At 45.4% G+C, this 13,905-nt stretch overlaps 1 protein-coding gene across 2 annotated transcripts in view; it reads right to left on the bottom strand.

Annotated features, from left to right (window-relative positions):
* The window catches only part of LOC128343240 (H-2 class I histocompatibility antigen, Q9 alpha chain-like), a 61,071-nt gene that overhangs the window by 42,374 nt on the left and 4,792 nt on the right, over window positions 1-13,905 (bottom strand). Inside the window, exon 1 of one of the 2 annotated variants that reach the window (XM_053291970.1) lies at window positions 12,302-12,458. The exons of the other annotated variant lie outside the window; for it this stretch is intronic. Within the exon in view, the coding sequence (XP_053147945.1) occupies window positions 12,302-12,392 (91 nt within the window). The 5' untranslated portion in view covers window positions 12,393-12,458. Of the gene's footprint in view, window positions 1-12,301; window positions 12,459-13,905 lie in introns of those variants that run through there. 2 annotated transcript variants of the gene reach the window in all.

Here is a 13,905-nt window from a genome sequence, read left to right as displayed (position 1 = left end):
TTAAGGCTAAGAACCCCTGATGTTTAATCTATTCTCTCTCAAATAATAAATTGTCTCTAACCAAAAAACCTTGCTGGATGAAGCCTTGACTTTGAGCTGGCATCCATTTTGCTCCATCCTTAGCCAAAGTCAACAGTTGTCATTGGCATCCCTGTAACCTCATGAACTGGGTAAGCACCATAACCTGAACAGCAACATATGCTATTTTTCTGAATATCTGGCCTGAGAAAGAGTCCTATATAAACGCTTGCTTCCAGCATTTATGTACTACATAGGAAGCTGCCATATACTGAGTCAGACCACTGGTCTATCTCGCTCAGTATTGTCTTCACTGACTGGCAGCAGCTTCTCCAAGGTTGCAGACAGGAATCTCTCTCAGCCCTATCTTGGAGAAGCCACCAGGGAGGGAACATGGGACCTAGATGCTCTTCCCAGAGCATCCCCTGAGTGGAATATCTTACAGTGCAAACACTTCTAGTCTCCCTTTCATGGACCCTGCTTAACTAAGGGGACAAGTCATGCTTGCTACCACAAGACCAGCTCTCCTCTGGTCTTGTGGTACAATTGATATACTAGTTTATCCAAATCAAGATTTTCTTGTTCTTTGGGATCAATAGTTTTTCAAAATGACTTGGGACAGTTTATGTCTGTCTGAACCAATTCTGCTTAGGCAAGCAGAATGTGCCCATTGTTTAGTTTTCACCACAAGGGAAAGGAATCTGTATTTGTCATTGCTATTGGCAAAAATGATGATTGCAAATGGCTCTGTTTTCACCAAAACGTCATAGTTGCAATATTCATGGTGCTTGAATATTGCAATTGATATAAATTTCAAGGCCATATTAACAAGTTATATTCCACTCAGTAAACAGTAAAAACATACTGTTTATGTCCTCCTACTTAGCCATTAGGATACTTTTGGCTTGTCATAGTTCTCAAATTATGTATGTGGTATCTATCCTAGTGGAGCCCACTTCCATGCATGTTTTCTCGGAAATTATCCCACTATTTCTGAACATATGCACTTAGACCAATGGTATAACTCAGTGTATCGGTGGACCATTTCAAATAGCTTGCAAGGTATTCAGTACCACTACATTCTCCAGCTTGGAGACACAGTAGCGGGGAAGGCATGGACAAATACCAAGGGTGAGAGGGCCTCTGAGCTTGAGCAAAGGCTTCTTAACAGAAGCAGCAGCATGCACATCTTCAAGTTTGCCACAGGCCCAGTAACAAGGGGGCCCCATAATGCCACTAAGTTCAGAACCTGAAATTACCTAGCTACACCCTGGGGTAATGCTTTCTAATAGACCATAATTTCTCATTACTCGCTCTGATTTCAGTAATATTTTCTGATGAGCTGGACTCTGATGTACTAGATCATAATTTTTCATTAGTCTGTCAGATTCCATTCACATTTCAATACACAGGAAATTTTTCTGATGGGTAATGTTTGATGATGGACTAGACCATAAATGTTCAATACCCTCTCACCAGGGTAACCTTTGCCAATAGGTGAAGTCTGAGGGATTGGACCATCACTTTTCATTACTCTGTTAGGTAAGGGCACTGTCTCCAAATGGAGAGACTGAACATGCTCTTTTCTTACCAGCTCTCCAGGCATTCCACAGCACTTCAAATCTGCCTTAACACTGTGGTAGTTCCCTCTTGGTATTTCAGAGTGCCAAATAATACACACCAAAAAGGGTGGGGTGGGGAAAAAATGTTTTTCTCTAGAATTTGGATTTGTTTTGTTCCCATTCTGAAGGTAATAAAATCTGACATGAATTGTGGGAAGAAGAAAAATAAAGCAGCTTCCTTTGATCATACCGAGCATGCGCCTATGCAGTTGAGCATGCTCTGCTGAATAGCATAAGAAAATCGGACAGGCTAAGAAAAAAATTCACGACACTGGCCCTGGTAAGCCACCTCCATCACCTCTTCCAGAAAGGAAGTGAAGCCGCGGAGGCACCTGCACAGAGTATGGGAGAGAGCCCCTAGCCTCACCTAGCGCTCTGCTGTTTCCACCTTCACAGGAGCTGTATTATGAAATACTTACATAGTTATACTTGAGGGGTTATGATTTAGTTTAATCATCAAAAGGGAGGCTGCGGGCCTGGTCACTGCCTAGATATGCACATATTGGGTGGTAAAACTTTTAAGTACCTATCTTTTATAGCAACCCCTGGCTATATGGAAATGCTCAGTTCAACTGGTTGCATCTCTAATGTATGCCCCCTTTTGGGATCACAGTTTTTGTGGGACAATCTCCTTTTTGTTGGGCTCTGGAGACAGCAGCTGGACATTTTTCTGGAGTAGGAGAGACTTGGGTGCTCATTGTGGAGCAGCCTCCCCAATCTATAAGGCAAAGAACCCAAATGCAATTTGCATACTGCTGCTTGTTTCTGACCAGTCTGCCAACATTTTGCATATTATTTATTATTTCTCCTTTATTTACCACCCAATATGTGCATATCTAGGCAGTGTACACAATTTAAAATATGACAAATATAAAACAGAGTAAACAATTAGAACAATTTCACAGAATAAAAAAGTTAAAACAATCTCATGGGATGAAATCAATTAAACAGCTTAACATTAATTTCAGTTAAAAGCCTGAGAGGACAAGTGTGTCTTGAGGGTCTTCCTAAAAGCAAACAGAGAAGGAGAGGCTCTTATTTCAACAGGAAGCATATTCCAAAGCCCTGATCTCCACACTGGTCTCTTGCCTGCTTCTATGATAGAAATCAAAGCAGCCTTATTGGGGTCCACAACTGGTCTCCCATGGGCACAATGGTAAACATGACATGCAGAGAAAAGACCCATCAGAGTGGCTCTGCATGGGGAAGCCAGCTCTGGTGGTAGCTGTGCAACAGGGTAGTTGCACATCAACTTAAAACAGTGCATGGGCACTGGCATCACACTACTTTCTGAGTACCCAGAATTCTGAGTACCCAGAATGTTGGGGGCAATATGCTAAATCATTGTAAACCGCTTAGAGAGCTCCGGCTATAGAGCGGTATATAAATGTAAGTGCTATTGCTATTGCTAAGTGCTACTTCCATTGTTTCGCAACCCCCACAATATTCTATCTAGCACTTGAAGATGAGACATTACCTGGGGGAGGGGGATGTGTGCTCCCAAACACATACCCAAGTACCCAAGAATGTACAAGTACTCAATTTGTCTTCTCTTGACTTTAACCCATGCACCACATAAAATTAATCTAGTTTTGTTGCATACAGACTGCATTGTTTCTCTTGGCGTCTTCTCTCCCCTTTGCAAGGAAACTGGTGTTCCAATTTGTGCAGGTGACAGATCTGGGTCACTGCTAGATTTTATTTTATTGTTTAAGTGGGGGGGGCATAAATTGTGTTTCCAAACTCAATTGTTTACCCCTCCAGATTTGATTTGTATTTGCTTTGATTCAATCCGGACCCTTTAACAAGGTCTTGGGGCACCGAATTTGGGTGGTGGGCAGGTCCCCATGGGTACCACCTACCATCCAATAATAAATAATATGCAATTTTTTTTATTTTTTAAGTGGTTGTGGGGTGAGGGGCCACCAATTGTGTTTCTCTCAGGAGCTCTCTCACACCTAGCAGAAACTAGTAAATTAACCCTGCATAAGACCTCCTACAGCCCACATTAAGACTATCTGGACTGCAGTCCTTGGGGCTATTTCATTATGCCCAGGTTTTCTCTCCCCCTCATAAAGGTAAAAAGGTGTGCAGTCGAGTTGGTGTTGACTCCTGGAGCCCACAGAGCCCTGTGGCTGTCTTTGGTAGGAGAGGTTTACCATTGCCATCTCCTATGCAGTATAAGATAATGCCTTTCAGCATCTTCCTGTATCACTGATGCTCAATATAGGTGTTTCCCATAGTCTGGGAAACATACCAGCACAGATTCAAACCGACAACCTCTTGCTTGCTAAGTAAGCCATTTCCCCACTGCCCCTCATAATCAATTATTTTGTGTGACATCCAGCCTGAAAGAGTCCTGGGAGTTTTTCACACAGTGCTTCAGCTCTGGAATATGCCACAAGTGAAGGCACTTCAAATAAGAATCACTGCATTACAGAAGGCAGTTCCCTACAGCTTGCATCTCAAAAGCTTGACGGGAACTTTCCCACACATAGCTTCCAGCTCTTGTTAAATGTTGAGCGAATTATACTCGTGGCATCTGAGGGAAGCAGCCCCTCCCCGCTACTCTCGGGTTTTCTTTTGGGGCAGGTTCACATTGCATGCCTCTGAATTTTCCTTCTAACCAATGGAGAGGGAGAGGAAGTGTGTGAGCTCCATTGGGAGGAACGCAATGTTGCCTTCAAAACCTTGTGTCCTAGACAGGGAGAATCTGTATACATTAACAGATTCTCTCCCTCCCTCCCCCAACACATGTGTGGTGTGACTAATATTGTTCAAAAATGTCAACTTGAGCATACACAAGAGGATTTGTAACTAAAACTTTCAAAGAGCTTGCTGAAACGGAAAACTGGTTTTTCCACTCTTCACATCTAGGCAAGGCAGTTCTATTTGCATTCCTAAAGAGTGCTTTCCTCTTGTCATGTTGATTGTGTAAATGCCTCTCCTTGACATTTGCTCCGCGGTGTTTTAAGAAAAACTCACTTAAAACCAGGATTTTAAAAAACCCGGAAATACATCGAGACAAGCTAGAATTCAGCAGAGAAAGCCCACTTTGTATGTGGGGTGGCTCCAAAGATCTCGAATGGACCTTGGTGTAAGTCTGGCCTGTGTGTGAGAATACACACACACACACTCTCTTCCAAAGGAGATTTGGGGTAACAGCCCTGTGTGGAAATGCTCCTGGCAGCCACTCTCACCTTATCCTGAAAAGGCCAGTGAAATACAGGGTGTTTTTTTTTTTACCCTGGACATAAAGCGGGCTAAGCTTAAACTTGGAAGGAAAAATCCAAGTTGTGTGTGAAGTGATTCTTGGGGAGAATCTGGCCAAAGTGTGAAAGCACACAGTCCCTTCTGGGGAAGATTTGAAGTACATCTGGCTGCTTCCAGGGGAGATCTGACGTAAAAGCACCGTGCGAAAAATCTAGAGAATTCAAATATGTGCTACTGGCTACTTTGCAATAGGTTTAATTGAACCCAATGAAAAGTACAGTCCTGCTTTGCCCATTGAAGAAATGTCTTGCCTTCCCCAACTCTATCTGAGGAGGCAGAAAAATAAGTGGAGTGAGTGAGATGGAGCTTTGAGAGCCTCTGAGCCTCTGAATGGGTCCATGTGCACCAGGAGTGGGGTATAGAGGCAGCCCCAAAGGGGGCAAAGAAAGGGCTGCTGCCTCCCAGTTCTAGTCACCGTCATGGCTAATCAGCAGTTGCAATGATACAATAGCGCCCTCTGGTGTCTGAAGAGAACATGGCTGAAGATTGCTCATTCTCCGCTGATTTCCCAGAAGAGGCAAGGCACGGCACGACCATAAAATTAAAAAAAATTAAAATTAAAATTCTTTATCTGGCAATGGGGCTCCCCTGTGTCTTTTAAGGACTCCAACCCCATCCCTGCCCCCAGGGTAAATGTGACAGTTGATCATGGGAACTAATGTACATATCCAGAACTTTAGTGGAGCTGTGTCTGAGCAGCAAGGGATGGTTGGGACTGGAACTACAGCATTGGGGGGGGGGGGCAGGGGGTGTTAATCTTTTAGTTCTACAGGGAGGCCTGATCCAGATCAGGATTGCAACAGGAGCAACGGGCTGGAACTCTTCTCCCTCAGTGCCATAGTTCCAATCTGATTCCCCCTCCTTGCTATTTAGAAGAATAAAATCATGCAAGGCAAGTGACGTGCTTAATGCAAATGGAGTTTGCCTTCAGATTTCTAACATGTCAGTGGTGAGCCTGAATCAGGAAAAGAAGGAGCCCGTCTTGTCATTTTGACCAAAAACTGGGTTTGCACAGCCCTGATTGGCTAGTCTTTGGGTCAGTAACTAAACTTCCTCATTCTCCCTCAAAAGCAGATTTCAAAGTGCAAAAATTCAAAGTAAGATACATTACAAAAAATAAAAGTATCCAACAAGCCTTGATAGGATAACTATGCAGGTGTTTAAAAATAAAAGAAACTCAGAGAAGAAAGACTGCCTGAAGCAGGAGGAGTGGCGATGGATACTCAGTCTTCAACCCACAGCTTTTGACCACACATACAGGGGCACAGATGATGGGTGTTTGCATGAGCAAACCCTGCAGAGATATATCCCACACCCTTGTTCTTCTTTGCAGGCACATCTGTGCACAGCAGCCTAAAATACTTCTCAAAAGTTCTAAAAAGCCAAATTAAAGGTGGCTCACTACTTTGAATGGAAGAGATAGCCATGTTCAACCACAAGTGAGACCATTTAGATCTCAAGCACCTCAAATTCAACAAGTCTGTGGCTTTCTGCAGTTTCTCCAGTCCATCCCTTCAGTTAAAATTTATTTCAAGGATGATCAAATGAGGGCAGGAGGGAACTTCTGCAAGATTATTAACTGAGACTGGACGTTCTGAGCATATTATGCCAGTGCTTCGTCAGCTACACTGGCTCCCAGTCCGTTTCCAGGCCTAATTCAAGGTGCTGGTTTTAACCTTTAAAACCCTAAATGGCTCAGGACCAGGTTACCTAAGAGAGCCCCTTGCCCCATATGTCCCTACTCATACCTTAAAATCTTCTTCAGAGGCCTTCCTCCAGGTCCCCCTGCCAAAGGAGGTGAGGAGGGTGGCTACCAGGGAGAGGGGTGGTCTTTTTGGTGGTTGCACCCCATTTATGGAATAGCCTCCCCAGTGAGGTTAGCCTGGCTTCATCACTTTGTTCTTTCAGATACCAGGTAAGATAACTTTTTGTTCACTCAGGCCTTTGAAATCTTGATCTGATTTTAACTGATTTTTTAAAATACCTTTTAAATTGTTTTGTATTGTATTCTGTATTTTCTCCCCGTATCTTTTTTTGATCTGTTATGGTTTAATGTGTTGTGTGTTTTATTTCTTGTTTTCCATGGATGATGTGTTTTTATCATCATGTTCTGTGGATGAGGAGAACAATTTGTTATGGGGCGGCTAACAAATAAAGATTATTATTATTATTAACTTGAAACCATATCCAATACCCCTGTCCAGATCAACCCTACTGGTGGCTCTCCACCAGTTCAAACAACAAGCTTGGAGCAAGCCTCCCCTTGGCTGCATCTGATCTGGATTAAAAGAAGCCCTGGGGTGGGGGGAAGTTCTGCTTTGTGGGCAGGATTTAAAGGACCACCAAAATCGTTCAATGAGCTCCATGTCAGGAAACCCAGGCCTAAAAATGTCCCACCCACATACCCCAAGGGTTTACACACCCCAAGGGTTTTCAAAGTCCAACTGCTTGTCATTGTGCACATCCTCCCAACTGGTAAGAACTGCTGCTTGGTAAAGGGTCCTGATTAGTTTGCATTTCATCTGTATCTAGTTGCTGCTCAGATATTCCTCCTCCTGCTCCAGTCACACATGCACACACAAGGAGTGCCTTGCACATTTACACAGGAATAGTGCATGCGTGTGTGCATGTGCGCACGCATATATGTGCATGCACATCCATCTATTTATCTAGAGAGAGCACACCTGTATCCTGCTTTTCTCTTTAAAATACCCAAATCAGACAACACAAACACAAAAGAATCAAGAGATCATGAAACACACAAATCAATAACCTCATTGCCAACATCATAAATACAGCACAATGTTAACACAGCAGCAGCAAATCAGCCAATATCAAAGACTCTCTCAAAAAAGCCACATTTTAATCTGTTTGCAGAGTACAGGCTTGCCTGGTCTCCACAGTGAGCGCTTTCCAGAGATCTGGGGCCACCACTGTCCAGGCCCTGTTCTAAGGGAATGCCTGTCTGATAAACTGGGCCCAGATCAGGGCCACTGATAACAACTACAGAACACACAGAAATATGAGGGAAAGGTCCTTCAGGAGCTCAGATCCCAAATCATTTAGGATTTTAGCAGCCTTAAACTCTGAACTGGGCCCACCAGTTCACTGCCAGTGCAAATCGAGCAAAATTGGCAACATCTGTTTCCAAAAGGCTGTCCCAGTTAACAGTCAAAGAACGGCTCTTGACGCTAGCTGAAGTATCCAAATGCTTCCCAAGGGCAGCCCACACAGACTATTCTACAACTAGCTTAACCTGAGCAGAGGATCTGTACGCTAGTACTTGATTGCTCCCCTCATCCCGCCACAGCCCCCCTCACCTCAGAGATCTCTCCACCCTCACCTGAGCCGCACTCCTGCTCCTCCTCCATCCCATTTCTCCCATCCCCCTCACCCCTATTGGTCACTCCTCCACCCCTTTCCTCCATCGCCCATTCCCCCTCTTGATTGTGGCTGCAGCGTTGCTGGCTCCTATTGGCCAAGTTGCAGTCCCTTTCTCCAGAGACCTCCCCACAGCAGCAGCAATGGTTGATTGGGCCCTTCCTTGCTGCTGCCACCACCATGGCTGCTCATTTCCCTCATGCAGCTGACAGGCTTGGGCCCATCCCTCACCCTTCCCTTCTTTTCCCCCTCTCTCTCCTCCACTTACTCTTCCCTTCTGTCTTTCTTCCCCTCCCTTCTTTTCTCTCTCTTTCTCTTCCTCCCTGAGTTAACAGATCTTGTTCATCTTGTTTCTTCATCTAATTCACACAATGGCAGCCTCCTTCTCCTGAAGGGGCTCTTTCCTCCCTCACAACCCCTCTCTTCGCAGACCCCTGCTCGCTCACTCACTCTCTATTCATATTCCTCTCCTCTACAATCAAGAAGGAGAAGGAGGACATCAGTCTAAGGAAGAGGGAAATGCTCCTTTAGAAGGGACCCCTTCTATGGATGATGAGACCATATCCTCTTGCACAGGGGATACTCCTCCATCCTCCGGGGGGTGGAGGCCTCCCTGTAGTGGGCGATTCGATCATTAGAGTTATAGAAAGATGGGTTTGTGACCCGCGTGTTGACCGCACGGTGACTTGCCTGCCTCATGCGAAGGTTGCGGACATCATGCAGTGTCTAGACTGGCTCCTAGGCAGTGCTGGGGAGGAGAAAGCTGTCGTGGTGCAAGTCGGCACCAACGATGTGGGGAAATGTAGTCGGTGGGTGCAAAGGATTCAGATAAAACAGAAGGGGACAGAGCAGAACCGCATAAAGAGCAGACGGGAGCCTGTGCCAGCAGGTCAAAGAGTCATAAGAATAGCATACTTCAGGGGAAAGATTCAGTGTATAGGTGCTTGTATGCCAATGCCAGAAGCCTCCGAGCCAAGATGGGTGAGCTGGAGTGCTTGGTTGCTAATGCAGAAATAGACATAGTGGGCATAACAGAAACATGGTGGAACAGTGAGAACCGGTGGGACACTGTTATCCCTGGGTATAAACTCTATAGAAAGGACAGGGAGGGGCACCTTGGAGGTGGAGTAGCACTGTATGAAAGAGCTGCACTGGCTACCAGTTTGTTTCCGAGTCCAATTCAAGGTGCTGATTTTGACCTTTAAAGCCCTTAACGGTTTGGGCCTGGGATACCTGAGGGACTGCCTGCTCCCAAGGGTTGCTGCCCTTTTGAAGAGGTCATCTGAGGGGGCTCCGCTCCGGGTGCTGACAATGAAGGAGGTTCAGTTGTTGTGCATGCGGGACAGGGCCTTCTCTATTGCTGCCCCCAGACTCTGGAATGCTCTCCTGGTGGCTATTTGCTCCTCGGTCTCCATCACAGCTTTTAGAGAGTGTAAAATCTTGGCTTTTTGCTCAGGCATTTATTTGATTCTCTGCTGCTACTCTTTGTATTCTGTATTGCTTTTATTTTAAATTTTTAATCAGATTTATTTTATATTTTTCACTTAATATTTTAATTGTGTCTTTTTACCATCTTGTTTTTAAATTTTGCTGTGAACCGCCTTGGGATTGTTTAATGAAAGGCAGTATATAAATTTAACAATACATACATACATACATACATACATAAGATGACACAAGGGCACTTGCATCATGCTACTTCCATTGCTGTGCAACCCTACTGGGGTTCATCTAGCTCTTTAAGATCAGACATTAGCTTGGGGGGGAGGCAGTTCTTTCCATCCACTGGACACAAGTACCCCTTCTCTTTACCTCATTCATCACCTAAAATTAATCTCCAGTCTTGCTAATCTACAGACTGAAATTCTTCTCTTGGCTTCTGCGCTGCTTGGCAAGGAAGGTTACCGAGAAGTCTACCTGCATTGTGTGTCTTAACTGGTCTTGTGTCTTCTTCCATGATGAAGCTGAAGGTGGCATCTGTAGGGTGCATAGCTGGTCCCCATCTGGGTGTTGCTGACAAGACTGGGGTATCTGGCTTGCCAGGACTGCTGTGCACAGGAAAACCAGCCCTGAAGGGGCTGCACATCATGGCAGTGTGGCACAACACAAAGCAGCACATGGGCACTTGTATCATGCTGCTTCCACTGTTGCACAACTTCACGGGACATCTGAAGACAGGACTTCACGGGGGGGGGCGTGGTGTGGCGCAGTGCTCTCCTGACCCTGGGTAAGAGTGCCCAGTTTGGCTTCTCTTGACTCTACCTAGTTCACTACCTAGAATCTCATTTTGCCAACACAAAGACTGCAGTTTCTCTCTTGTCTTTTGCTCCCATTTTGCAAGGGGACTGCACATTCCAATCCGTGCTGGTGACAGATCAGAGTCACTGAGAGATGTTGTGCGTGTGTTTTAAAGTGCTGGTGGGAAGGGTTGCCAATGGTGTTTTCCTCTTCCAGGAGCGATGACTCTCACCTGGCAGAAACTAGTAAATTAACCCTGCCTAAGATCTCCTGCCCTCCCCCTTTGGACTATACTACCTGCAGCCTTTGGGACTCCTCCATTAGGCCCACGTTTTCTCTCCCCCTCAGGCTCAATTCTTTTGTGTGACATCCAACCTGAAAGAGAGTCCTGGAGAATTGAGACATGTGCTACTGGCTACTTTGTGTACGTTTAGTTGGACCTAATGAAAAGTACAACCATGCTTTGCCCTTTCAAGAGACATTCTCTTGCCTTCCCAGATTCTGTTTGGGGAGGCAGAGAAATAAGTGGAGTGAGTGAAACGGAGCTTAAAGACAGACTTGCAGCCGGCAAAGAAAGGGCTGCTGCCTGTCACTGCAACAGTTGTCTTTAGGGCAAATCAGCAGTTGCAATGATACAATAGCGCCCTCTGGTGTCTGAAGAGAACACGGCTACAGATTCCTCATTCTCAGCTGATTTCTCAGAAGAGGCAAGGCATGGCCATGGAATTAAAGAAATTATCATTCTTAATCTGGCAATGGGGCTTCCACATGTGACATCTCTTCCCCTCATCCCTGCCCCCCCCGGGATAAGTAACTTGCGATAGGAGAACTAGGCAGATGCATAAAAAGAAAAGAAACCCAGGGAGGACAGAATGCCTGAAGTGGTGGTGGTGGACATCCTGCCATTTTGATCATATGTGTAAGTGATGTGTTTGAGTAAACCAAAGTAACTCCATTTTACATAGAATACCAAAGCATCTCCAAGTTTGCTTAGAAAACCTAATTCTAACTTAAAGTAACCCCAGCCCAGCTCTGGCCAGCGCAAGGACACGGCCTCACATGATTATCTCTCCACTAAATTGTATCTAAAGAAACTTGGTTCTCACCGTTCTTTGCTGAGAAGTTAATAAAACAGGATGTAACCAAATAAGGGTGATCATCTGGCCCCAATTCCAGGCCCGCTTTTGTGTGTGTGTGTGCGCGAATCCCTCCCCCCCCCGGAAATACACAGCATTTTCAGCAGATTACAGCAGGATAAATTTGTTGAGAAACAGACGGAAAAAGCAACCGGCTTCAGAATCAGCCGAGCAGGAAAACAAAGTGAGAAACTGCCAAAGAGATTCCACCGTGACCAAGAGATTCAACACTCGGCTCAGAGAACCAACATAACATCAGGAGAATCCTGTGATCCACTCCTATTATCGCTATTTATGCTAGTAATGATTAAAGAGGATTTGTAGGGAGGAGAGGAGGGTTTATTTTTATTTTTGCTAGACCCTCAAGTTTAAGCTCTGTATCGGACAGAACAATAAGCGGTCCCTAACCCAGAACGCTTACAAAACATAAAGGTTAGATAGGGATTCGCAAAGGGAGAGCTTGGGCTCTGTTTGGGATCCAGCATCCCAAACCTCCCACCCCACCCCTCGCCTTACTGCAGGCCAGGGCAACCTATTGCATCGAAAGCTCTGCGCCTTCTCCCACCCCGCAGTCAAGTTCAAATTCTGCGCCCCCCGCGAACAAAGCGGGAGCTTCGCCCCAGAGGTACTCACCGAGGCAGGACCCCACCAGAAAGGCAGCCGCCCCCAGGAGCAACAGGGCCACGCGAAGGAAGCCCATCTCGAGCTTAAGAAGTCCGACCATCCCACTGTGTTCTCGAAGCGCTGCAATACGCAACAACCCATAAATCCGGACTCCGGAGCGACAAAAGGACACACCCAGAGAAATCCGGACTAAGAGCCTCGATTGGCTGAGGGAGAAATATTCGACCTGTAGGAATATCCCACTCGGATTACGTCAGTGGTTGCCGGGCGAACCCGTCGTCGGCAGGCTAGGCGGCTGGAAAGGGAAAGAGAAAGTTTGTGCTCTCCCAATTCCTTTCGGGAATCGCCTTCGGCGAGTGATTCGGCTGTGGAAATGGGGGAGAATAAAGGAAGGGAGGAGGAAATGGGGCGAGATCAGATCAGGGCGCTTGCTTGGAGAGCTCGAGGCGGGCTAGTGCTCATAATCACGATGGAGATATAATGCTAGCAAAAAGGGAGAATCAGCCCTGCAGCAGGCAAAGGACGGGGGCAGCATCACAGCTGTTCTCCGCGCACAGCGCCTGGTAATGATGGGTGGTATTAAGTTAACAGATGAAACAACAGTAGCCAGATATGAACTGTATTCCTTCAAGGAGCTAAATCCAAGATGCTCCTTTGAGCATGCAGGAGATGAAAGCCCTTTCATCTGCAACCAGAAGTTTCTCTGCAATCAGCAGAGGGCGCTGCCCATCGCAAAAGGGAGAAGAGAGACTATTCCTTTATTTCAAACCACTATTTCGTAAAACGCGAAGCTAAAAATATTATAACCACAGAAACAGCCCCTGCTCCACCAACGTAAGGAAGGGACCAAGCACGCACTTTTTTGTATTTTAGCCACTTTGAGTGCAACCTTGCAAGCAGCATAAATGTGTTAAATAATAATAATTAAATTAGTTCAAAAATCACCTGACAAATTCCAGTTTTAAAAAATAAATGCCTTACAATCCTTTTTGAAAGCAAATGAAGAGGTAGAGTGGAGCCAGCGCTTTCAAGGCCCTGCTGCAGGTGAAATGTTGGATGAGGTGGTGCAGGTTTTTGGCTACGCTTTTCACATATTTCATTTTAATGCTGATAAGGATACTTTATCAATAGGACTACTTTGAAATAATTCAGTCTGGCTTTCAGCCAGTGCCAGCAAAATGTCCTCCATTTATTAATTTTTATTCAAATGGAACTCATACCAATTCAATGTGTGGAATTCAATTTAAAAGTTGGAAATCCACATGAAATTGAGCAAACTCCTTTTGATTATGTAACTAATTAAAGATTCTTAGTTGCCACCACAGCAAGACTTCCTACTGGGAAACTTTATAACACATATTTTCAAAAGATTAAAGAAGATGGCAGTTTTGTTGTGGGTGTCTCTGAGGGACTTTCCAGCCTGACCATGTTGTTTATGGGGCAAAATGGGGCAAGGCCTCACAGGGGGCAAAGGCTGCTCTGGAAATGATCTAGTGGGGGTGTGAGAGAAATTGCTGCTATATTCAGGCTTCTAGAAATATCTGAGGCACAGGATGAATCAGCAGACTGGTGGAAATGTAAAAGGTGGGGCCCGGATGTGGAAGAGCTGGATT

This window comes from Hemicordylus capensis, chromosome 2 (genome assembly GCF_027244095.1).
Source record: "Hemicordylus capensis ecotype Gifberg chromosome 2, rHemCap1.1.pri, whole genome shotgun sequence".
NCBI classification, from domain to species: Eukaryota; Metazoa; Chordata; class Lepidosauria; order Squamata; family Cordylidae; genus Hemicordylus; species Hemicordylus capensis.
Note: the sequence above shows the minus strand (reverse complement) of the source record. Positions and strands in the feature narration are given on the sequence as shown.